Source organism: Rhinolophus sinicus, linkage group LG13, assembly GCF_036562045.2.
Source record: "Rhinolophus sinicus isolate RSC01 linkage group LG13, ASM3656204v1, whole genome shotgun sequence".
Classification (NCBI taxonomy): Eukaryota; Metazoa; Chordata; class Mammalia; order Chiroptera; family Rhinolophidae; genus Rhinolophus; species Rhinolophus sinicus.
The window spans coordinates 38,216,197-38,241,972 of record NC_133762.1 but is presented as its reverse complement, the minus strand read 5'-3'; the positions used below and the strand labels follow the sequence as shown (position 1 = coordinate 38,241,972).

The 25,776-nt window shown below is 41.9% G+C and overlaps 1 protein-coding gene and 2 non-coding genes across 5 annotated transcripts; 1 reads left to right on the top strand and 2 right to left on the bottom strand.

Annotated features, from left to right (window-relative positions):
- Window positions 1-2,303: 2,303 nt before the first annotated feature.
- Window positions 2,304-2,377, bottom strand: TRNAT-UGU (transfer RNA threonine (anticodon UGU)). The gene has a single exon. It is a non-coding gene; the product is annotated as a tRNA-Thr (tRNA).
- A 1,113-nt stretch (window positions 2,378-3,490) lies between these two features.
- Window positions 3,491-21,452, bottom strand: COMMD7 (COMM domain containing 7). Of its 3 annotated transcripts, none has more exons than XM_019748520.2 (9): window positions 21,058-21,452; window positions 15,107-15,160; window positions 14,905-15,007; window positions 6,290-6,346; window positions 6,171-6,208; window positions 5,603-5,693; window positions 5,241-5,290; window positions 4,807-4,855; window positions 3,491-4,230 (listed from the first exon to the last, which is right to left on the bottom strand). In XM_019748520.2, exons 1-9 carry the CDS (start codon window positions 21,139-21,141, stop codon window positions 4,154-4,156), a joined length of 603 nt encoding a protein of 200 aa, XP_019604079.1. In that variant the 5' UTR covers window positions 21,142-21,452; the 3' UTR covers window positions 3,491-4,153. The 3 variants fall into 3 exon arrangements, with proteins under 3 accessions (XP_019604079.1, XP_019604081.1, XP_019604080.1); XM_019748521.2 differs by having other exon boundaries at window positions 4,005-4,230; window positions 15,107-15,157; window positions 21,058-21,242; XM_019748522.2 differs by lacking the exon at window positions 4,807-4,855 and having other exon boundaries at window positions 21,058-21,245.
- On the top strand, window positions 19,001-19,074 carry TRNAK-CUU (transfer RNA lysine (anticodon CUU)). Its single transcript has one exon. It is a non-coding gene; the product is annotated as a tRNA-Lys (tRNA).
- Window positions 21,453-25,776: the final 4,324 nt, after the last annotated feature.

The window sequence follows — 25,776 nt, the reverse complement described above, 5'->3', positions numbered from 1 at the left end:
CCCAGTTCCGTTTTAGAAAATTACCCTGAAACTTATGATTAATACCCTTAAGCTTATTGATCACAATCTCAATGATCTACCAGGCTAATCCCATCATTGTTCCTGGGTTGCTGACTCCACCACAGAATCACTGGGCCACAGGGAAGGCTCCATGCAGATCCCTGGAACCCTCACGTAGCCTCTGGAGGAATGCCTAGATTTTCCCTTAAAAACTTCACGCTGGTCTGAGAATATTAAGGCAGTTTTTGGAGGTGTTAACCCGCTGCCTTCTCAGACCACCGGTGCTCTGAAAATAAACGCTTATTCTATGAGCCAACTCCTGTGTCGGTCTATCAGCTGAGCAGCGCAGGCAGCATGAGCCCCAGACTTGTTTGGCCTCCGGCTTCAAGAGGCTTGGAGCTTGCCTGAGGTCACGCAGTTGGTAAGCACAGGGGCCAGAATTGGAACCCAAGTGGTCTGAGCCTACACTCCTGAGGCTGGCAGCAGAGGTCTGAGGGACACTGAGAGATGTTTATTATGGTGCGGAGCTGTCGGGTAGGTCCTCAGAAATGCCCTGGATGCTACATCTTGAAATGCAGGGAAGCATTGCAGGCCCAAGGGGAGAAGAGGTGGATGGCCCATGGCATGGTGGCTGTCAGCAGTCTGGTAGACTAGATGTTCCAATACAATACACCAGGAGGCAGAGGAGATGGTGGTGGAAGACGCAGGCAGGGCCAGACTGTGGGGCTCAGTGTGCCATGTTTGGACCGTACCCTGGACACTATGTAGAGCCATGAGTATTTGGATCTGTCAGCTGACGTGAGACTTACCCATCAGAATGCTCCTTAAGAAACAGGCTGGATTGTAGAAGCTGTGAGGTTGAACACTAGGGGAGAGACCATCAGGAAGCTACTGCTCTGGTCCAGCAGGAGCAGGAAGGCCTCAATTAGATAGTACAAGGGGTTCCTGGGTCAGAATCTGTCCAGGGGCCAGATGCGTGCAGCTCTTACAGAGAACTCTGACAGCGTGTATTTACACCAGCTCTGGATGGTTTGCTGAGCTGAATCTCCTTCAGGTCTCTCAGGACCCCATTTCTGAACCGAGTAGACTCCACAACTTACAGGGCAGAACTGACCACTGGTCAGTGACCACAGTTTCAGTCTCCAGGCCTCCATTTCCCCACGTATAACATGAGTGGCTTTAACTAGATTATATTTTAGGTGCCTTCGTGTTCTGACATTCTGTGAATTCTTTTTACACTAGATTCTAATGGTTTCAGGCACATGAGGCCCTCAGAAACCTCACGGACATTCTTGGATGCTCTGTCCAAAGGCACTGATTTGCTCTCCTTTGGTACTTGAGAGAAGTAATCTTGCATAAATTGGAACAATCTCTGTAGAGGTCAGCTCGGCACTGTGATGGTTAATCAGGTGGGCCACTATACCCAGATATTTGGTCAAATATTATTCTGGATGTTTCTGTGAAAGTGTTTTTTTTTTGATGAAATTAACATTTAAATTGGTGGACTTTCATATCAGAGTAAAGCAGATTCTCCTCCATAATGTGGATGGGCCCCATTTAATCAGTTGAAAGTCTTAAATAGAACAAAGACTAACTCCCTGGCCTTCCCCAGCAGGAAGGGCTTCTGCCTGCAGACTGCCTTTGGACTGTATCTGCAACTCCTCCCTGGGTCTCTTGCCTGTGGGCCTCCGCTCAGATTTTGAATTTACCAAGCCTCCAAAATGCTGTGAACCAATCCTTAACTTTGTAAGCGGGCATTTTCCCGCCAAATTGCGTCGTAACGCGGGGCTTTTTTGACATTTTCTCGCCAAAATTAGACTTTCTGTAAAATATTCATATCTTTCGATCTATTTGATATTTTTCTATGAAACTTTCAGTGTTTTAGTTTAAAAAGAGGTCTCTATTTATGTACTTTGCAAAATTTTTGCCGGTTCCAACTAGAGGCGATATGACGAGTTTACTCGTTTCCCGCAAAAAATGTGTTTTAAAATAAATCTCTTTCTCCACATGCATGCATGCGTGCGCGCACACGGTGTTTATTCTGTTCTCTGGAGAACCCTAATACCGGCATTATTTATCAAAATTGCAATGCTGGTTATGACCTATCCACATATCTGAATATGCTGCAGCCACAGAAAGGGATGCAGATTCTATATACTGATATGGAAAGATTTCCAAGATATATTATGTGTAGCGTGTATAATCACCTGTGTAAACAACAACTAAAAAGAGTAAAAATATATATATATATATATATATTTATATTTTAGATTTTTTTTTTTTAAGGAGGGCACAGCTCACAGTGGCCCATGCAGGGATCGAACCAGCAACCTTGGAGTTACAAGCACCACGCTCTAACCGACTGAGCTAACTGGCCACCCCAAGAGTAAAAATTTTAATTCCTACTGTTTATATGTGGGGGGAAAAACCCCTGGAAAGGTACCTAAGAAACTAATAGTATGGGAACTGAGTGAATGGGAAACAGGGCAGAGGGACCTATTTATTTTTTAATATTCTTTGATAAATGCATATATTCTTTGATCCAACTATTCCACATCCATACATTTACCTTATAAATGTACTTCCATGCATGCAAAATGACATACATACAAAAATATTCAGTTGCAGCACTGCTTTTAAAGAGAAAAAGAATAGAAACAACTGAAACACCTATCAGTAGGAAACCGGCTAAATAAATCATTCATTGGAAGAAACATGGTAAATGTGTTACAAAGAATGAGGCTGCTCTCTCTGATCTGATGTGGAATGATGTCCGAGTTAAGTAGGAAATGCAAGGTGCAGGACGCTGTGTGTGCAGCACACTACCATTTGTGTGGGGGGAAAAGTCAAACTTTATGTACATGCATGTGAAATATCTCCAGAAGAACACAGAATAAACAACCGTGTTTCCCGAACATAAGACCTAGCCGGACCAGCAGCTCTAATGTTTCTTTTGGAGCAAAAATTAATATAAGACTGGGTCTTATATTACATAAGACCCGATATTATATTATTATTATATGTTATATTATATTATACCCGGTCTTATATCATAGTAAAATAAAACAGGGTCTTAGAGCTGACTGTCTGGCTAGGTCTTATTTTCGGGGAAACACGGTAGTAACAGTGGTTGCCTTGGGGAGGATAACTAGGTAACTGAGAAATGGGGATGAGAAGGAATTACTTAACACTGTATCTTTTGAACCTATTTAAAAATTTTAAAACTTTCTGAGGTAGCAGGAAGAGGTAGGAGAAGTCGCGTGCTAGGGTGGACGCTAAGGTCATCTGAAAGCAAAGGACTGAGATGCTCGGCTTTTCATGTTTTTAACCTGAGCTTCCCTTAATTACAAATTCCAACTTCCAGCCACAGCTAATTTCACTGAAGACACACAGAGCCTTCATCAAAACCAGGGAGATAATTTTTGAAGATCAGAGCATTGGCTCGCTGAAAGGCAGATGACTCTTTCATAAAGACAACTGGATGCAGACCTTTTCTTCAGATCCATTTTTTATTCACCATCTAACCCACAGAGGTGGTCAGCTTGAATCAAAACAGGCGAAAACAGCATCAAAGGCCCGCCTCATTATAACACAACAGGGCAAAACCGGAAATGAAGGGAGAGTTTAGCCTTGGTTCTTTTCAGAGTAGGCCATGCATGTATTTATACATAGATGCCCCATTAAGAACTGATTAGCAATGCTAGTCGCGACCATAGACTATAGATAATCTGTTGTGGACTCCCCACGTGTGTCATTCATAGAGTCCGCCTCTTCCCCAGCCATAAACAAGCCCTAGCTTTCTGTGGGGGAAGGTGATCAGCGCGTATTTACTCTGGAACTTTGAATGGGGGGGGGTGGTGACTTAGCTTATTTCCTCCCTGAATCTGAGAGGCAATAGTCTGTTTGAATATCTAACAAGTGTCCTGGGAGACAGGTAGTGGAGGTTCCCTTAACAAAGAGTTTACAGGTAATGGCGTAGGGCTCTTAAGTACTTAATCCTGTTGTTTTTCAGAAACCTTTGCACCTGGGCTCCCAAGAGGCAAGCAGGGCCAAATCAGTGCCCCACCGGCCTGAGTGAGGTGCCCCTCAGAGCAGTGACCCAGTGAAGAGGAGGCAGGGAAGAGGGGAAGGTGGAGATGCAGAGCGACAGAAATCAGCTCAAACACTCCATGCTGGTTCTGACTCGCTCCATCTCGTGCAGGAAGCTGTAGAACTGAGGCAAGGTTAATTCTGGGGAGAGAAAATTCCGCTTCAGGTAAATGTTGCCAACTCCACAGAATCATCCAAGAAAATTAATTTCCACCCAGAGACATTTTTTTTTCTTTTTTTCTTTCTTGGCTTACAACATCCAAGCAGCTCTTGATGGGTAATTGATCATCATAATAATAAAAAAAAACTGACAGCCTTGAATATGGGAAAGTTCTCGGCTTGATAAAAAAGGTGGGGAGGGGCACTTAAAATGGCCTAACTCCACAGCAGAGAGATGAAAGGGCATTACTCAGGATTTCAAGGTGACATCTACAGCAGGAGCTCTTGCTCTTCAATCTTTGCCATTCTTTCCCCCCAACTCCCCCCGCCCCGCATTTTCCCTTTTTCAAAAAGGCTCTTCAACTGTGGGGTCTCCAACCTGCCAACGGCTTATTAATGATCCTTGTACCATCTTTTATGAGAGGAAAGGCAGTGGTTATAACACAGCTCAGTAATGACTTTTTTCTGGAAGAAATGATTTGCGGTGGGCTACAGGCGCCCACTGAGTGAAGAGAACATAGAAAAAGTGAAAAGTTTCAAATGGGAATTTGGACTCACCTATGTACAAATTTTCAGTTTGATTTCCTTTCTTAACCACCAACTTTAACTGATTTTTAAAAAAAGAAATAAAAATTTTAAATTAAAATGACAACTGGGCAAAGAAATTCTTGAAACCTGAACTTTCACTTAAACATCAAAGCATCCAGTTTCTAACCTGACAGTTACACAAGAGCAGTCTGGACTGTCCACCACCAAAACTTCTAACAATTCCCATGATTACAGGAACGATCAAACTTTTAAGAATACCTAGATCCTGTTGATCTGAAAATAAGCATGTTAGTGACCATGCCTTTAGCTGACCACAATGCTCTTGAGCTTTATTCAGTGGAACATCCATTAAAATGGATATTTAAAGAAACCCAATGTTGACTTAATAATTTTTACCAAGTCAAAAAAATCTACTCATTTTCAAGGATCAGGAGAAGACTTACTTGTAAAAAAATACTTCCCACTTTTTCCAGTTCGCTGCTCCCAGATGTCACTATGACACAAAACAGAAAACTAGTAAGTGGCCGGTTGTGGACACACTCTGAAGACCCCAATTGTGCAGGTTATGCAGCAGAAGCCATGTAGGGGTGAGAATAAGGACAGCAAAATGTGCTTTTCCAGAAGTCAACTTATTGTGAGAGCCATGGATAGAAACAGCTGCCGAATGTGGATAGCAACACAGAAGCAGCTGCTGGCCCCAACAGTCTTTGAGGACCAAGGACACCTCTTTCCCATTGAAGTTATCTAAAAGCCTCTACAGCCCAACGCAACATCACCCAGAGGACCTGAGACTGGCTCTAATTACCTCCAAATTTCCACTCCATATCTATAAGCTGGTTAATCATCAGAGTCTGACCTATGGCCCATCGAGCAAGGGTGGGGGCATGCTGCTTCCACTGGAACAAAAGCAAAAAGCCAAAGTCATAACTATGGGAGAATCCCCCCTCCTCATTCCACCCCCAACACAGCAATGTTTCGTTATTTATACAGACAGCGGGAAGAATGCAAAACCAAGGGCTGGGCCTATATGCACAGATAGGGGGATGGAGGCAGATAGAGGTGCAGAAAACAAGATAAATGTTTTCTTTCATTCCAAGATTTAATCCAGGTTGGAAGAACTGTATGGCATTCATATTAGTCAAATCAGAAGAATGCACTAAAAAAAAATGCACAAAAATTAGAGATGCACTAAATAGTGCTGCTTAAAAGCTGGATGTGTGTCATTTGCATGAACCCAAATGAAAAACATTAAGCTATGGAAGTGACACATAATGATTGACGGTTTTTCCTTAATCAGCAAATTCCATTTGTTTCTTTTCATGAAATAAAAGCAAGCGATCTTAATTAACCTTGGTTAAGAGGAATTATGATACCTTTTCAGAAAAGTAAGTGGCTTTCTCTTCACTAAGACCTATAAGAGAACATAAGGAGACATTAATATAATAAAGAGTCTCAAGGCCTGTCACCCTGAGCAACCTTGGCGATGACCTACCCAGAGTTATGAAATCAGCCTGGACCTGCTCGGCTGTGAGACTCTTCTTCAAGGCACCTGGGAAACGGGAGAAATCAGTTAAAAAGGGCAAATCAATTAATCTGTTGGCAGTAAGTATTTAATGGGCACAATCTATACGACACAGATGACAAAAGGAATACGCAGAAACTGAGCTAGTTCTGTGAGGATCTCAGTCTAGCCGGGGAGGAAAGGCACGTCTGAGACAAGTGGAGAACAAGACAAGCCCATTTCATTTGTCGTACAACACAACACACATACACACACACACCTGCAAACAGAAGAAAAGGCTTTGTGGACTTGAGGATGGGAGTACTTGATCTGAGGAAAGAATAAGGCCACAGATTCCTGGAGCAAAGTAGGGGAAGCTCAATGTCAGGCTGGGCAGAGGTGCAACAGTCTACAACTGCACTGTGTAATACATAACCACTAAACATATGTGGTTACTTAAATTTATTAAAATTAAATAAAATTCTGAATTCAGTTCCTCATTTGCACTAGCTATTTCAAGTGCTCCATAGCCATGTGGGCCCAGTGGCCACAGTCTGAACAATGCAGATTATATAGACCAATTCCATCTACATAGAAAGTTCTACTGGACAGCACTGCCCTAGAAAATCAGCTTTCATGAGGTACATCCAGATGGTCTAAACAGTTTGGCCTCTTACAATTCACATGTTGCTTCCACGGGGACCATCAAACCTTCCTCTCAGCCCTGGAACACACACCTGTGGGGGCTGCTTTGTTCTGCCTACAGCTCCAATTCCTGAAAACCAAGTGTTGCCAGCGATCTGGGCTTCCCAATGTCTAACCTGCAGGCTACTGCACGAGTCACAATTTGGCAACCGCTTTCAAATTTTCCACTTCTTAGTCTTCCAGAAGATGACTAATTAAAGAGTAGGAAGACATCTACCACATATCCAGGGAGAGCCCAGAAGTAATACCCTAAACCCAAGTCTCCACCCCCATCTTACTCCAGAAAAACAATCCTAAAGGCTGTTGTCCCCTGTAAAATAAACCACGTAAACAAAGGGAGGAAATCTTTTATCTCCAAAATCAGACGGAGCAAGGAAGCCACAGGGAAATAAAAAAGGCAAGACCCCAGGAAACCTTGGCCATAAAGGCGCTTCAAGAAGGAGGCCACTTCCTAGCCAGTCCAATTAACTCATAACTATCACACGTACCGCTCCTTTGTGTATCCCCAGTTCAAACCCAACATTTTGCTTGGTGATCCCAAAGTACTTTGAAGTGGGATTATTGAAACCTTTAATTTACCAGGAAACTAAAGATCAAACTTTTGGGGGAGAATATTTGGAAAAGGCACATAGTCAACAATTGCCAAGAATTCGCACAACAGCTATGCCCCCAAAATACACTGAGATATATGCGGGAAGTTCTTTAGCAATGTCAGTAGAGATTCAAGTTAGGGACAGTGGGCTGCTTTCGGTGCATCCACACAACAGCCTGGATGTCAAGGTGATTTTGTTAAAACTTAAGTCAGACCATGTCTCTCCTCTGTTCAAAACCCTCTGCTAGGTCTGGTCGTACTTACAATAAAATCCAAAGCTTACAATGCCCTGCACGATCTGGCCTCCTCCACAACCCCTAAGCTCTTTCCCTTGCTTACTCAGCTTTCCCTATAATATCCCAGGCAGATTCCTACCGCCGGGCACTTGCCCTTGCAGTTCCCTCTGCTGGGAACACTCTTCCTCAAACTGGAGCACAGCTCATTCCTTCATTTCGGCCTCTGCTTGAATCTCACCTCCGCAAGGCTCCCTGATGACTCTATTTCAAGTGGCGCTGCTCTTCGCTTGCCCCCTTACACTGCTTCTTTTCTGCCTGCATTTATAACTACCCAACTTTATATTATATACCCATTGCCAATTTTTCCACTAGTAGAATATCAGTTCTATGAGAGAAAGGATTTGGTCTGTTTTGCACACTGCTGTGCCTCAAGCTCCTAGAAAAGTGTCTGGCTCTGTTTATTGGTTGGCACTCAATAAAAACATGCTGAAAGAATCCGTACAATGGAATGTTAGCAGTCTTTAAAAAGAATGAGGTTGGGGTGACCAGTTAGCTCAGTTGGTTAGAGCGTGGTGCTCATAACACCCAGGTCGCCGGTTTGATTCCCACATGGGCCAGTGAGCTGCGCCCTTCACAACAACTAGAATGAAAAACAATAGCTTGACTTGGAGCTAAGCTGCGCCCTCCACAACTAGATTGAAAATGACCCCACAATTAGATTGAAAAAAAAAAAAAAAAGACTTGACTCGGAGCTGATGGGTCCTAGAAAAACAGTTCCCCAATATTCCCCAACAAAGAAAACAAAATTAAATAAACACCAAGGTTGCTGGTTCGATCCCTGCATGAGCCACGGTGAGCTGTGCCCTCCTTAAAAAAAAAAAAAAAAAGTGAGGTAGCTCTCAATGTGCCAATTTGCAAATATAATTAAATGAAGAAAAGGAACAGTCTGCACAGGATTATGACCCCTTTTGCGTAATAAAGAGAGTATACTATATATGTGTGTATGTGAATACTATGTGTGTGCATGAGTATATATACATATATACACACACACACATATATATCCTTATTTATAGCTTTAATTATATCCTCATCCAATAGCTAAGTTTGCAGATGTAAGATACATTTTTTTTCTGAACATATCCACAGACAACTTAAGAGTGGATATCTGTGGAGAAAGGGACTGGGTGGGACTTTTCTTCCTTTCTGTCATTTAAAACTTTCCTAGCTGCATCTAGGGGTTTTTTTCATGTGACGATGGTAAAATTGTGACCCATTGTGCGTCCTTGTACTTTTCTATAATTAAAAAAGTAAATGTTACTTAAAAAAAAAAAAAGTTAAATAAATTGCCCAGGGCCACAACAGCTGGCAAGTGGCAAAGACAAGGAGCTTATAGGCCAGAGGGTCCCCAAACCCAAGCTTTTTCTATATCAGGTCATTCTGAGATGCTGTCCCAGGGAACCAATACCAGGCAATGCCCCGACAGTGACTGACAACAAAGGCTCCCAACCACAGGGATCAAAACGCAAACTCTCCATCTTGCTGTTACCATAGGCAGGAGCCATACTTAAAAATATATCTGCATCATGCTAGGCCCCAAGCCCTTAACTAACTCCTTCCCTCCTCTCCCTCACCCTCCTTCCTTCCTTAAAAAATATATTTGCATCATGCTCAGCCTCAAGCCCTTAATCCCTCCCTTTCTTCCTTCCTTCCATCCATCCACCCACACACCCATCCATCCATTTATTTTTATTGAGATATAATTGACATGTAACATTGTGGAAATTTAAGGTATTGATTTAATACATTTATATATTGCGATATGATTACCTCTATAATGTCAGCTAATGCCTCTATGGCACATAACTATGATTTCTTTTTCGTGAAGAGAACATTTAACATCTAGTCTCTTAGCAATTTTGAAATTTATAATCCAGTATTGTTGCCTATAGCTCTTAACTTCCTTTTTACATTTTCCTTTGGTGAGTCCTTTGTCCTAAGCACAGGACAGACCTGCAGCCTAGACCACATACCAGACAGAAAACTGTAAACTCCAGGGCTGGAGTCACCAGAACATGTCATTTGGTGAAATTTGAGAATGTGCTTCTTTAAACACAGATAACCATCTGGGATGGTTTATAAAGTCCATCATTTTTTCTTAAAAAACTTTTTTCTTAAAAATCAGTTTGTGAGCACCCACAAGGACCAGACATCTTGCTAAGCATTAAAATAAAACCAGGCTTACAAAGTGACCCTACAGTCAAGTTATCTGTAATCTTGTCCAGGAGACAACTCATAATGATAATGACAATCATATTAGCAGTGGCACAGCTACCAATTAGTGAAATGAGCACTTCACATTTATTTTCTTTCTCCGTCCTTATAACAGTGTATGAGCTACTAATACCATGTTTCCCCGAAAATAAGACCTAACCGGAAAATAAGCCCTAGCATGATTTTTCAGGATGACATCCCCTGAATATAAGTCCTAACGCGTCTTTTGGAGCAAAACTTAATATAAAACCCAGTCTTATTTTCGGTGGAACATGGTATTAGATCTGCTTTCTCCCTAAAAGAGGTTAAGTGACTTGGCTCAAGGTCTCAAGGCTGTTAAGTAGCCATAGTGACAAGTAAGCATACAAGAGCCACCCAGCAACCAAATGCAATGTGAGGGCCAACTATACACAAACAAAATGCATGAAATGAGGGGGAAATCTGAACACTGACTGCATATTTTAATTTTAGATATGACAATGGCATTGTACTTTGATAAGGGTTTGAAAAAGTCTTTATTTTTTAGCGATACATAACCAGGTATTTAGGAATTCATTCATCGTGATATGATGTCTGAGAGATTTAGACTTGCTTTAAAATAATCCAGTTTGGAAAGCAATGAGAAGCGGATGGCACATAGATGAAACAATTTGGCCATGGGTTGATAATGATTGAAGTCAGGTGTTTTTAAGAATTACATACTAAATAGTAAAAGAAAATCATAAAAAAAAAAAAAAAAAATCCATTGGGCTTTAAGCCAATCAAGGGAAGTTCTAGCACTGGCTTTTCCACTGTAAGATCTAAAGCAAGTCACTTCCCTTCTGTTAGGACTCTATTTCTTTATCTGCAAGACAAAGATTAGACTAGATCAGCACTTTACAAAGCTTTTACCTGACTCTCTGCAAAAAAAAAAGGAAAAAAAAAAACAACCAAAGGTTCCATGATTAACTGTTTCACAGATACTGGTTAAGCAGGTTTCTTTACTGCAGGATTTTTCAGAGATGAGATATGTTAATGTGTGCGAATCTCCAAGACTGATCTGGAGGGTTCTTGAGGCCCCTTCAGCCTATAAGCTATGCTTCTGCGATGAGGCAGGACCAGGATGAGGAATGTGGAAGAAGATGAGGGAGGGTCTTACATTTCAGATTCGATTGGGAAAGGCCTTCAACGCTAAATTAAGGACTACAGACTTCATTATGCAAAGTAAATAGTTGAGAGAAGCAGCAAGTTCCAAGCTGTACTGTAGAAGTGTACTCCAGGGCAAACTGGAATCAGAACTGGAGAACAGAGGTGGAGATGTTACTGCTGCAACGAGGCCTGAAGGGCCAAGAACTTGCTCTGGGACAAGCAGCCTCTGGGACTGGAAGGAAAATGACACACCAGGCCAAGGGATGAGGAAGAGTCCCCAGAGATTTACAAGCTACAATGTCAGATGCTTAGGAGACGCTCTAGAAGAAATGGAGAATTCAAGCAGGAAAACTCACTCTGCAGGAAGAGAAAAGTCAGATTGCATGAGGAAAAAAAACAACAACAAAACAAAACAAACAGTAAAATAAACAGAAACTGTTGAGAGTTAACTGAGAAGTACAGTGAACCTGAGACTTCAGTTCTAGAACTTGAAAAGCTTGAAAAGCTTTGGGGCATTAAATAGTGAAGAGGTGAATTCAAATGCTCATGATTTGATATGGAGGCTTGGGACTGAAACTAACTAAACTATCAACAAATAAAGTAAATTTAGCAAGCACCGTCTTAAGTGTTTTACATATATTAACTCACTTATTCCTAATGTCACCACCATAAACTGCTCTTATTCCTCCATCTTTCAGATAAGAAATTGAGGCTCCAAGAGGCTGGTTGTCCAAGGTCAACTGAGTACATTAGGTGATGTGACCAACATTCAAATCCAGTGAATCTGCAAAGGCCATGTCTGGATTGGCATGCTATGAGTTCCTCCGTGTTCTCTGAATCTATGGAAAATGACCTTCTATAGACACTGATAATCAATCCTGCTTGGAAAATGTACACCCGACATTCCCTGGGAGGGTCACAGGATCTCCCAAACTCAGTTCACCTCACCCAGCATGTACTAAGCACTTGCTCTATGGCATCAGTTTACTCGTAATCCTGGCTTCAGAATGTGGTAGAAAACCCACCCCTGACTTCAAGGAACTAGCTATCTACTAGAGCCACGAGATAAGACAAATACAAGCAGTATAAACAATAGAGAAGTAAATGATTATGGTTCAAAATGAGAGCTGCAGATAAAAACAATCGTATCTTGGTTGCTGAGAGGAAGGAGGGCCCCTGTGGACTGAAGTGGTTTAGGAAGGCTTTCAGAAAGAGGCAGCACAGGGGCTGGGGCCCAGGGGTTGGGAAGGGCTAAAGGCGGTCTGACAAGATGGAGTGGGGTGGGGAGCAGAGATGAGAAAGACAGGAAAGAATGGTGGCCAGGACACCAGACAGAGGTCTCCTGAAAATCAGTGTCCACAACGCTGTTGGGAAGACAGGTCTCCACCTGCAGACAAACCCATTCCCACAGGTATAGGCTAGACCATGAGGATAAAGACTGCTGCTTCTGCACTCTGGGCACCTAGCCTACAGAAATGCTCACATATGGTGAGTACACAACTGTCCTACGGATGTTCACTGGGGCATTGTTTCTAAGAGTGAAACAGTAGAACCGAGATGGCCAGCAATGGGAAATGGATTAACTGAAAGAAGATACTTTCAGTCCAAGGTACACTGTAGTCATCAGAAGAATAAAGCTGATGTCACGAGGTCTCCATGATGTACCAGGGATGAAAAAATGCAAGCTACAGAGCAATTCTGTGGTTTACGACCATTGATGAAAAAGAAAACTACATGAATGTACATGTGAATGTCTGCCAGTGTATGTAAAAAATACAAAAGGACCACACTTATTGTGATTATCTCTAGAGACAAGAGTGGGATGACAGTGAAAGGGAATTTCCACCTTTGACTCGCCATAGCTCTGCATGGTGTTAAGTCTGCGATGAAAATTTATTCCTATGTTAAAAAGACTGCACGTTCCCATCCAGCCTGGTAGTTCACATGCCTTTAACTTGCCATGAGGGCAAAGAATGCAAGAATCACAGAAACAGGACCATAAAATTTCACAGATGGAAACCTCAGGGATCTTCTGATTCAAACCCCCAGAGCCTCTGGAGCACAGGACAGAGCCAAGCGCAGGATCTGTACTAGGATACGGGAAGGCACCGGACAGGAACAAACAAATTAAGCCCCCAACTTTTAGTGCACAGTTGGGTTGAAATCTTGGGAAGATGAGCTTATCATGGATTTTCAAAGTGTACACATCAGGGACGCTGTTTTATCTCCTCTCAGCCTGGTCGACATTTATTCATTCTTTAAGACTGGGCTCAAATGTCACTTCTCTCTTTAAATAAAATGAAGTTTTAATTAAACTGCCACATTAATTCTATAGCAACTTTTAGCCAATACATAGACAAAAATAAACAAATTAAAACAGCCTGCAGGCCTACCACCCAGATATAGCCACAGTTAACATTCTTTCTTCTTTTTTCTTTTTTTTACAAAAACAGGACTGTGGCAGAAAGTTTTGTAAATTACTATTTTTATTTATTAAACAATATATTGCGAAAGGTTTTCTGTATCATTACATTTTCTTCAACAGCATCTTTTAAAATTACTACATAATTTGGAAAATAAGAGCAATCTTTTACTGAGATACTGTGCTAGGCATTTTATTTACATTATCTCAATTAATCTTCAAAACAAGCCCCCCCAACACACACCACACACAAAAGCTGAGATGGGGGTGGGGGACTGCTAAGGAGGGGTTGTGGCTAGAGGTTGGGAGAGATGGGTACCTGGCCAAAATCACACTACTTATCAAGTGACAGACTGGGATTCACACCCAGGTCCATCTAACTCAGAACTGTGAATTCTTGACCACCAGGATGTCCCCTGGTGAAAATGGACCAAGGTTCTTTACACCAATCTCTAGCTGCCTCGCAATTTGATTGTTTCTAATTTTTCTCTATCATAAACAGTGCTATGACGGACATCCCTACATCTCAACCTTTGTGATCACATCCCCCCTTGCTAGAAAGTTCCTGACTGCTCTAGGCAAACTCCGTTTCTCCAACCGTCTGTGGTGAAAGACTAATCTTTTTAATTTTCAATCCATCATGGACCAATATTTTTGTAAAATACAATGAAAATTAATTCCTAGAAACAGGAAGTGAAAAAACACATACAAACTACCAGCCCCAAATGGTTACAATAATAAAGTTTATGTTACGTATATTTTAATCACATTAAAAAAAATACAAGCCCCATTTATTTTTTTTTTTAAGTCGGGTGCAGCTCACAGTGGCCCATGCAGGGATCGAACCGGCAACCTTGGTTCCACCGGCACCACCACACTCTAACCAACTGAGCTAACCCAGCCAACCCAAGCCCCATTTAAAAAAAAAAATGATTAGGTTCAAGAGACTGTCAAATTGCTATAAAAGTTTCTAAATGCTTACTCTCTATTTCTGTGCTTTTCGTGGAAGACCAGATAACAATTTGGAGACTGCAGCCGGGATGCAGGCTGCACTTTGAACTGCACATCTATTACACTCTACTGGGGTTATCTGTTTACCTGGCTTCCTCCCTAGACTGGGAGTCCCGCCTACGTCTGGTTCACTACTGAAAGCTCTGGCTCAGTGCCCAGAGCACGCCTGTCGACTCTGTGGACTGAGGGAATGTTTAACTAATGTCTCTGACCTTGGCTGCTGAGGGAGGCTACTCACCATTTGGAACCAGGAGGAGGCTTTTCACAATGCTTCTGAGGGGACCAAGACTCATCTGATTGGTGGTGGCAAATTCAGACAGCTGAGCCAGAAACCTTTCCACCTGCAGAGAGGGAACAGCACACACCAGGTCTTCACTTTTTAAGCATCTCAGGACTGAGGACTCACACTGGGGAACTCTCCTTATCACAAAATACTTTACCTCTTTTGGCTCAGTGAGGAAGTGGAAAAGCACTTCTGTCAGGGCTGAGAACTGCTGTGAAGAAAATAACACAGAACATCAGTGAAATTCTACTCCTTCTCAGTGTTCCTACGTCCCATCCAACTATAGACCCTTAAGAAAAGAATAAAACACAGGTGTTCACACCTGTTTTGATCATCTTAAAGTTACAAATATTCATAATATCCACCACCAGTGTCAATGTATCTGTGTTACTATATTTTCTGGAAAACTTGGATGTTTTAATGGGATACTTGGGAGATATATAGAGGGTGCCAAAAAAATGTATACACATTTTAAGAAAGGAACACTGTATTAAAATTGTAATACTCAATATATACGAAAACGAAAGATGAATACAAGTCACGTTTGACTTCTGCAATCACAAGAGGTGCTCAAAGTGGTTACCATCGGCATCCAGACACTTCTGATTACGGTGAACTACTGCTTGAGCAACGTTGACCAAAGTGTCCACTTGTATACATTTTTTTTGGCACTCCCAGTTGTAGTCAAGTTTAACACTTTATTATACATTGTATTAGGACAGTCTCTTATTCTTTTGTGTATTTTGTGTGTCTTCTCTTTTCTGATATTGTATTGTTATGGACTGGATGTTTGTGTCCCCCAAAATTTGTATTTTGAATTCATTACTGTATTTAGGGATAGAGCCTATGCGGAAGTAACAAAGGTTAAATGAGGTCATAAAGATAGCACCCTAATCCCATAGGACTGGTGCCCTGGAAAAGACCCCACCAGAGCTTCTGCTCTGAGACACATGTCGTGTGAGACACATGAGAAGGTAGCCAACTGCAAGCCAGGAAGAGAGCTCTCACCAGGAAGTAAACCTGTTGGCACCTTGATCTGGATTTACCAGCCTCCAGAACTGTGAGAAATAAATTTCTGTTGTTAAAGCAGCCCAATCAGGGGTGTTTTGTTATGGCAGCCCAAGCAGATTGAGACTTGTATCATTACTTTCCCACGTTTCCTCCCAACGGATAGTGTGTGGCACAGTGGGGAGAGCCAGGACTTAAGAGCTTAAAACACCCAGATGTGAACAGTGTTTTGCTACTAACCACCCAAGTGACCTTGGGGAGGTCACTTCGCCTCTCTGTGTCTCAGTCCCCATAGAGTAAATAAAAGTAATAATACATAGCATCCAGAACATACTAAAGGTGGGGTATGCAAAGCCTCTAGCATAGTGCCAGGCTAGAGGCTAAACAAATGGTAGCAATTACCATGGCCATTGAGTCACTGTATCATTTGATCCACCTTTCTGAAGCAATACATTAAAAAAAAAATGACATGCAGATACTTTAGCTCAAAGTCCCCAAAGTTGTACATGTAATATGACTGTCAAACACACCCATCCCTTTTGCTATGACCCACTAAACTCCATACAACCCCCTGGCACATTATTCTAAAATGTATTGTTTTAAAACTAGTCTTTAAAAATATAAAACTAATATAAGTGCAAGGTTTTGAAAAAATGCAACCAGCATAAGAGATTATAAAATAAAATGTCTCTCTCCCCCCTGGCCCCCCCAGCTCAGTCCCACTCCCCACAGGCAGTTATTGCTGACTACCTCTGTTGCTTTCCTAACATTTTATCTTCATTTAATCTCTTTGAAATACAAATGGGATTATACTGAACCCACTTCCTGCACCTTGCCTTTTTAAACTCAATTTGTTAACAGAGATCAATCAAGTGAGCAGATATAAGTCACAATTGCAGGGCATTGGACTGTATAGTTAGCATAATTTATCCTCCTAGAGATCAACATTAGTGTGTATTTTGTTGGTGTTATTATAAACAATGCTGCAATGAATATCCTCCCATATAGTTCTTTGTGACATATACGTCTATAAGATAAATTCTTAAAATGTATCCTAGGTCAAGGGATATATGCATTTTAAGTTCTGAGAAAATGTTGCAAAAAAGTTGTGTAGATTTACACTCCCACCAGCCAACGGCATGGAAGTGTCTGCCTTCTCAAAACTTCACCAATATCCCCCTGAAACATTTTAACCAATGCTGATCCAGGCGTTGTCTTTCTGCAGTATTTATGATATTGGGTATTAGCCTGGCCTAACTTCTGGTTCTACATAGTAGTAAAAACAGGAACAGGTGGTCAGGACTGGCTTGAGAATGTGTCCTCAAACTATTTGTGAGGTTTTATTTCTTCACCTTCTGTTTGTTTTTTGCTGCAAATCTGTGGAACTGTCCCAGCTTTGGCCAACTGCATTTCCTATGCCACCTAAGGCCTTTAAAATAATGGGGCAGCTAAGAAGCCCTCCAACTGCTTTTGCATTTCCAGGCCCCAGCTTTGCATTCAGGCTTAACCTCCTTGTGAGAGCTCACCCCCTACCTCTCTTCTCTAGAGGGGCCTCAAGCTAATCTGGTCAGTAGTTTGTTACAGAACCCCATCCCTATCTCTACTTTCCCAAATCTTCTTTGTCCTTCAAAGCACAGGCCAAGATACTAGGCCACTCCTATCATGAAAGGGACCTACTCAGATTCTGAATTTCTGAGTTTCCCTCTTGGAACCTCACCTGGGGGCACTTAGAATTTTCAATCTTGATAAGGAACAGGAACAAGTCTTAGCAGAGACGGTTCCTTGTAAGACTCTGTATGGTCACAGCACCTTAATTATTGTTAAGGGCACAGTAAGCATTTGTTGAATAAAATCTTCCCTGCACACTTTCCCCCATTCTTTGCTTTTATACTTGCATAGCTGTCTCACCTGCCCAACTATTTGTGAAATCAGAATCTTAACCATTTTTACTAGTAAACGTAAGATGCTCAAGATCATTCCGGACTAGAGAAATGCGAATCAGTAAAACAGGGAGATACCATTTTTCCATTTATCAGATCTTCAAAAATAAAAGTACGATGACATCAGTGCTCGTGAAAGTACAAGGAAACAGATATGCTCACGTACTGCTGATGAGAGGATAGACTAGGGCGACATTTCTGGAGGGCAATTTGGCAATCTGTATCTAATTTTTAAATGATCATACCCCTTGACCTAGTAATTCCATTGCAAGTATACCTTTCAGATATGTTCAAAAAGGTAAACCCAGACACATTCACACAAAACAGTTCATTGACAGCACTGTTCATTAAAAAAAAAAACAACACTGAAAATAACTTAAGTATCTATTAACAGGGCAGTGGTTCAATAAATTATGGTAGATTCATTTATGTAAAAAAAAATTTTAAAGGATACCTAAATATGATGGCAGATGCAGACTTTTCTTTTTCCCTATAGATATACAAGAAACTATTAAAATGATGATTTCTGGACCAGAAGAAATAGGTGTTTTAATTTTATACCTTTGGATACTGTTTGAATTTTCGAATGTGTGTGTATTGCTTTCATTTATAGTTAGGTGAGAGGATTGTAGACCATTATTTTTCTTCTTTATATTTTTCTGAATTTCCTCTCTCATAACCATTCTAAAAGTGATTATTTTTTAATCTCACCAATTTTCAAGGCTCCACATTACCTAGGACATCAGATAGCACATGCAGATACACTTAATACTGCATCTTGTTTCCATTTTTCTGATCTGCCCTAGCAGATAGGCCATATCCATTAAGACTATAAATGTTACTGGATTTACTGGCTAGTTGGTGTATAGTAGGCAGTCAGATAAATATCCACTGAATGAGCAATAAATGGTGATGCCAACATTAATACAATGATTATTTTTCTCTTTGAGGCGTGGGCCTCAGACTTCAAAATAAATTCAGCTAATAGAGTTGGTACTTGGGGAGGTTTGATCACCTAGCAAAAGGGGAGAAAATGGCCCAAAGGATTCTGGTAAGTTGCTTATCAGGAAAAAGCTTTCTGTATTAAAAGCAAAGGTAGGGGCGGCGGGTTAGCTCAGTTGGTTAGAGCGTGGTGCTCTTAACAACAAGGTTGTGGGTTCGATCCCCACATAGGCCACTGTGAGCTGTGCCCTTCACAACTAGATGGAAACAACTACTTGACTTGGAGCTGATGGGTCCAGGAAAAACACACTTAAACAAATAAAAGTTTAAATAAAAACAAAACACAAAGGTAAAGGTTTAGAGTATATTTCAAGATTAAAAAATGAGTCAAACTCTGATGTCGAAGTGGTTTATATTTTCCATGACTTCCAAGTTGGAAGTAACATTAAGGATCATACAATCCTAGCTTAAAGGTTTTATTATTATTATTACAATTATTATAGTAGGCACACAATATTATATTAGTTTCAGGTATATGCTTAAAGGCTTTTTGCAGTAATACCCTTTTTATTCTCTAAATGGAAGTCTTCCAGAAAACGCCAACACATAAAGAAGTAAAAGCTAAGCTACCTGGGTCAGGAGATCATCCACAAAGCTCCATTCTAGTGTGTTTAATTCCTTAGGATCTGAAGTCAGACATCCGGTCCTGAATTCCTCCTGGCTCTACCACTTCCGGGCTGTCTGACTTTAAACAGGTCTATTTAGTTCCCTGAACCATTTTTCTTATCTGTAAAATGGGAATAAATAGCACCTAAGTTTTAGGGTTGTTACTCATGCAGCACCTAAAATAATGCCTGGCACATAGTGCATACTCAATAAATGACAGCTACTTGTATTTAACCAGCTGAATCTGTGATTCAGATTCCTCATCTGCAAAATGCGAATAATAATACTACCTTGTAGAGTGGTTGCAAGGACTCAATGAGTTAATACACAGAAAAGCACTTAGAACTGCGCTGTCCTGTACCGTGGTGCACTTGAAAAGGGCTAGTCTCATTTGAGATACGCTATAAATGTAAAATACACACCAGAATCAGTAAACTTAGTACCAAAAGTAAAATATCTCATTGATATTTTTATACGGATTACAAGTTGAAAGGATATTTTGATACAGTGGATTAAAGAAAACATAAAAATTAATTTCTTGTTTCTTTTTCATTTTTAAATGTGGCTGCTAGAAAATTGAAAATTAGACTTATAGCTTGCAATTTATTTCTATTGGACACAGCAGCCTGAGAACATGACAGGCATTGTAATTACGGTCACCATTACTTTATGAGAAAACAGTAAGTTGTGGGAGAGGCTTACTGTTTTAAGTTGTGGGAGATGAAAGCAAAGGCCCCCACCTCCTGGGAAATGACAACCAGGAGGGAAAGAAATGCACCTATGCAGTGGTGGTGAGAAGTGTCACTTAAATCTATTTATTTTGCCTGCTTTGGTGGCATGAAAGGGGTATCCCAACCAGCACAGGAACAGGAAGCCTCCAAGGTTGACACCCATGGCCTGAAATGGGACAAACCGGCTTTGTCTGCTCCACCATCATCAAAGCCAAGCCTTACAGTGTGTAGAGTATACTTGGTTTCTTTCTTTGGGCACTACCAGGTATTTCCCTAAAGGGGAGGGTGGATGTCATCACTAGCATCGCCCCAGACCCTGCCCTCAGGTTCACAGAGCCCCTCTCTAACCTGGCTATTACCGACCCTCACATCCGACCCCCGCATTACCTGCCCCCACTCCAGGCTCCCCTCGATCTCCTCGGGATGCTAGGACCCGCCTCCGTCTCCCCAAACCCCTTTGGCCTCCCTACTACTGCACGTCTCAGTCCCTCCCTGGCTCCCCAAACTCCCTTCAGCCTCGTCAAAACTCCCCTCTGTCCCTCTTCTGAGACCCGTCAGACTCTACTCGTTCCCGGAAGTCCCCCAGTCCCACCTCTGGGTCCCCAAACCCCCGAGACCCTTCAGCTTGCCCTTAGGCTTCCCGACACCCCTCGGCTCCCCAAACTCTCCCGCAGACCCTAATTTCCATCAGCCCCTCCCTGCATCCCCCTAACGCCATAATGCGTACCGGACGCTGCTCAGCCCTCGGTCTAACCCTCCAGGACCCGCCTCAGCCCTTCCGGCACCACCTCGGGCCCTGGCTCCGCAGCCTCCGAGCCCACCTGTGCGCCCAGCTGGTTCAGCTGCTGCATGTCGCCGCCCACAGCCTCGGGTACCGGGTCCTGCGTGCAGTGCAGGCGGCCCATGGCGTCCTCCCGGCCCCGCAGCTCCTGCCACCTCCCCCTGCTTCCTCCTCGGCCGCTGCCCGCCTCGCTGCGCTTCCGCAGCCGCACTTTCGCCACGGGCCGCCCAGCCGTCGCTGCGCTCCTCCCACGGCCGGCTAGAGTGTGGGGCGGGGCACCCTCGTGTAGCCGCGGACACGCGCGGAGTCCGGGCTATGAAGGCGGGGCTCCCTCGCCGACACCCGGACACATGCCGGCCCCTGTGCGCGGGGCCGGGCGCCCTGGCGGAGCCGCCTACACCGCAGCCGCTGGGCCCAGTCCCTGGGGAGCACAGTGGTCAAACGCCGGACTCCCCATGGGTTCTCCCGCCTGCCCACTTCTGGGCGCAGCTTGGCTTTTCTGAGCCCGTTTCACTATCCTTAAAATGAACTCCTGGGTGGCTTATCCTAAAACGTTTAGAACATAGCCTGACACACAGGAGATCCTCAATGAATCGCTAGCTGCTATCATTATCATCATTATTATGCATTCAGCAGATACCTATTGCATGCCTTCTAGATACCTGGGGATAGAGAATTGAACAGCAGCAGGCCGAATGTCCTGCTGCTAGGAGCACTAGGTCTCCAACTTGGGTTTGCATCAGCATCTCCTGGGGAGATTGCTTCAACGCCGATTGGTGGGCCCCACCCTCAGAGTATCTGATTAGAAAGGCCTGAAGTGGAGCCCCGAGAATTTGCGTTTCCAACAACTTCCCAGGGACCACACTTTGAGAACCTCTGCAGTGGAGGAAAGTGGCTCAATGAAGTGCAAGTACTGTGACAGTGCCAGGGAGGGCGGTGGTCAGGTCAATGAGGGAAGATTATTGGGACAGTGATAATCACTGCAGCCCCTGAAACGCTTTAACCCTATGCTCTCTTCCCAAGGACCCCTTGAATTCCCCAGGTAAGTATTACCCTGATCTCCATTGGACAGATGAGAAAACTGCAATCTAGAACCAGATCCCCAAGTCTAGAGCTTCACCTACCCCTGTGCCCAGCCTTGAGGGTATGATGAGGATGCCTTGAAACCTGGGGTCAGGGAGTTATGGGGAGGACGGGCTGGCTTTCTCAGACAGGTGCTCTTTTCTACCCTTAACGTAAAAATCCCTTCTGGAAGGGTATGAACAGAATGTCTTCTACCCAGAGGCCAAGCTCCTCCCCTTTAGTCATTATTTAATTCATGCAACAGATAATATTGAGTGCCTACTGTGGGGCAGATGCCATGCATGACAAGTGTTGGGACACCACAGTGACAAAACCAGATGCAGTGCCTGGCCTGGGAGAAGTGAGTTTAGTCAGGAAGGCACACATACATATGTGAAATTCATGTGAGTGAAATTAACTGATGGCAAGAAGTACAAAGGGCTTTGAGAATGTGTATAGGGCACTTGTCCAAGTCCGAGGTACCTGGAAGAGAGTAAACCTTTGGGTCACTGGCAGACATGGACTGAACTCACACCCCCTGACTCACCATCCAGGAATTTTTATTTTAAAATATTTTTAACCTTTTAAAAAAGATCCCTGTCAGGGCATTATATTTATTCATATCTTTAAGTGTTATATTTGTTGAGGTATAATTTATATACAAAGAAAATGCACCCATTGACAGTGTTCTTTTAAATTATTTCACCTTTTTTTTTTAAACATCCTTGAGGAAACCACTGCATTTCCTTTATTTCTGCTCCTAGTGACGGGTGCTGTGGCACTTAATAAATATTTGTGGAATTTAATTAGCCTATGTGACAGAAAACAGAGAAAGGGAAAGAAATTCACTTGCAAGTGCAGCCCAACACTGTGGTGAGACAGTAACTATTGTCTTCCAGTCTTTTTCTATAAGACAGGTCATTGGGGTTTCTTGATTTGTTTTGTTTTTACATATTCAGGGCTATCCTAAACTATTAAACTCTGATCCTTGGACCAGCAGCGAGGACATTACCTGGGAGCTTGTTACAAATGCAGACTTTCAGGCCTACCCTAGACCTGCTGTTTCAAGATCCACGTTTGTTTTTAACAAGATCTCCAGGTGATTCTGGGCACATTCAAGTTTGAGGTACAAATGATAACAATCATTTTTAAATGCCTATCATGTGCTGGGCTTTATTTTAAACGTCCAAATACACACGTGTGTAATGTTAATATTTTGCATTGCCTACCTATTATTGCTCATATTATTTCTATTTTAATGTTTATCACATTGTGTTATTGCCGTCCTTTACACATTTGTCTCCCCCACTTAACTAATTATGTTGTTTCTGGCAAATCACTAACCTCCATTTCTTTTTTCTACCTTAAAAATGGAGACAATACTAGAACCTACTTGAAAAGATGCAATGAGACATTGCTTGTAAAACACTTAGCACAACAACTGGCCCATGGTAAGTGCTCAGTAAAATGTTTGTCATTATTCTATTTTTTTTCAATCTTATAAAAAGAACATGGTAAAAAGCATCCCTGTACATAACTCTTTTTCCACATTTTATTTTTTTTTTTTTATTTTTTTTTTGGAGAAATTCCTAGAAGGGTCAAAGGATATATTATGTTCAGAGTTTCTGGGTTCAGAGTAGCACCAGGATGGACAAACTTTCAAGGTACGGAGAGGCTAGACGATAACTGATCTGAGAACACCTAGAAATAAGAATTTCAGCCTGAACAGAGACCTGGCAACAGATTGACCCTGCTCTCCAACAACCCACATGCCCAAGTGGTATTCCAAGTACTCTAAAAGAAATCCTTAAAATCTCAGACACCATTCTTGGCTTCAATTATCAATGCTACAAAAACATCGTCATAAAATGCAGCATAATATTCTACTGAACGAGAATATAATAATGCCCATTTTTAATCCCCATGGTTGCCTATTTAGGCCTTTACAAATTTTAAATTTTATTAAGAACTTGGCAACGAACAAAGGCAATAGATAAAAATTGTCTTTCCAATGTTCTCCTTTACAATTCACCGTTGGATGAAAGAAGTGGTGATTACTGTTAATGTGATAACTTTGTAGCAGGAAATGCAGACCTGGGGCCAGGCCTCCCTTCTAGAGACCCCCGCCCCCAGCAGCTCCCATTTCAGCCCTAATGAGGGACCTTACTCCCTTCATTCATTTTAAAATGTCCCTGTAGAAAGCAAAGGAGGCCCCTTCCCCCAACCCCTGCAAGTGAAAGGAGTTCATTAAGTCCTTTCTCAGGCACAAGGATTCCTGCTGGGAATTTCCCCAAGGGGCCAGGTTCTCTGTAGGAGAAAGGTTGACCCTTCATGCTCTGAAATGCTAAAGGGCATTTTTTAAAATTTAAACTTTTTATTTTGAGATAATTGTAGATTCCATTACAGTTGTAAGAAATCATACGGAGAGATCCCTGTCCCCATTACTCAGTTTCTCTCGATGCAGGGATCCCATCTTGCAAAGCTATAGTACAGTCTCACAGCTAGGAGATTGACATTGAAATAAACAGTCGAGATACAGAAGGATCCTTCATGTTACCCAAGGGCATTTTAACAGAAGGGACAAACTCCAGGTCCTCTTTTACTAAAATCTGGGGAAAAAATACGATGGATATTTTCAATGTTTCCATTGATTATCCTAATCATACATTCAATATTAGCTCCTTTATTATAAAAGCATGTAACAAAAATGCAAAATTACAGTTGGCTTAGACTCTTTAAAACATCTATGTCATACAAGTCATCAACAAAGGAAGAATGGGGAATTTTTCCAGATTAAAATAAATTTAAACAGACAAGCTAACTAAATGTAATGTGTGATCCCAGATGGTGGTAAACAATTGCTATAAAAGATACTGGCACAACAATGTGAATGTACTTTACTGAACTGTACATTTAGAAACGGTTACAATGGTAAATTTTATGTTATGTGGAGTTATTTTTTTTTCACCACAAGAAAAAAAAGATAATGGGACAATTAATGAAATTTGAACACAACTATAGCCTAGACAGGAATATTGTATCAATGTTCAATTCCTGAATTTGATCATTGTACTTGTTATATAAGAGAATGTCTTTATTCTTAAGAAATACATGCTGAATGTATTTAAGTAAAGGGGGATAAAATGGTTCAAGAAAAAAATGAGGGGGTAGTGTAAATATGGTACATGTTAACGATTGGTGACTCTGGGTAAAATAATATACAGGTGTTCTTTGTATTACTCTTGCAACTTTTTTGTAAATTTGAATTTATTACAGAATACATTTTTAAAGGGATTTAAAAAAAAGTAAATGATCTTTGTTCCCATCCTGTCATAAGGAAAATAATTTTCTATTTTAACTAATATGTCTTTGAGTATTCACTTTGAGAGAGGTGCTGGCCATTTCCATGTTTTTTCCTCCTTTAATCCTCTCAGTAACTCCACAGGGAGGACTTCTTCTTATCCTTGTTTTTTTGTAGGAGGGGATATGGGACTTGCAGAGGTGTTACCCAAAGTCACTTGCTGGTTAGGAGCAGGTAAGAACACTTGTGCTGTCAGGGTCACTCTAGAATGGCCGATTAGACTTCTTTCTCCTTTTTTTTTTTTTTGAATGATGGACATACACTGTTTACACTATTTACACTATTTACACCATCTTGCCTTTTCATTTAGCAGTCTGTCTTGGAGCTCTCTCCCTA

Bases quoted from the DNA above. Each gene is read 5' to 3' on its own strand.
- COMMD7 (XM_019748520.2), bottom strand. From the start codon at position 21,141: ATGGGCCGCCTGCACTGCACGCAGGACCCGGTACCCGAGGCTGTGGGC. The intron at 15,008-15,106 runs GTAAAGTATTTT...CCCTCTCTGCAG, and splicing joins TCCTCACTGAGCCAAAAGAG to GTGGAAAGGTTTCTGGCTCA. The intron at 4,231-4,806 runs GTGAGTCCAAAT...TTCTCTCCCCAG, and splicing joins AACTGAAAATTTGTACATAG to AATTAACCTTGCCTCAGTTC.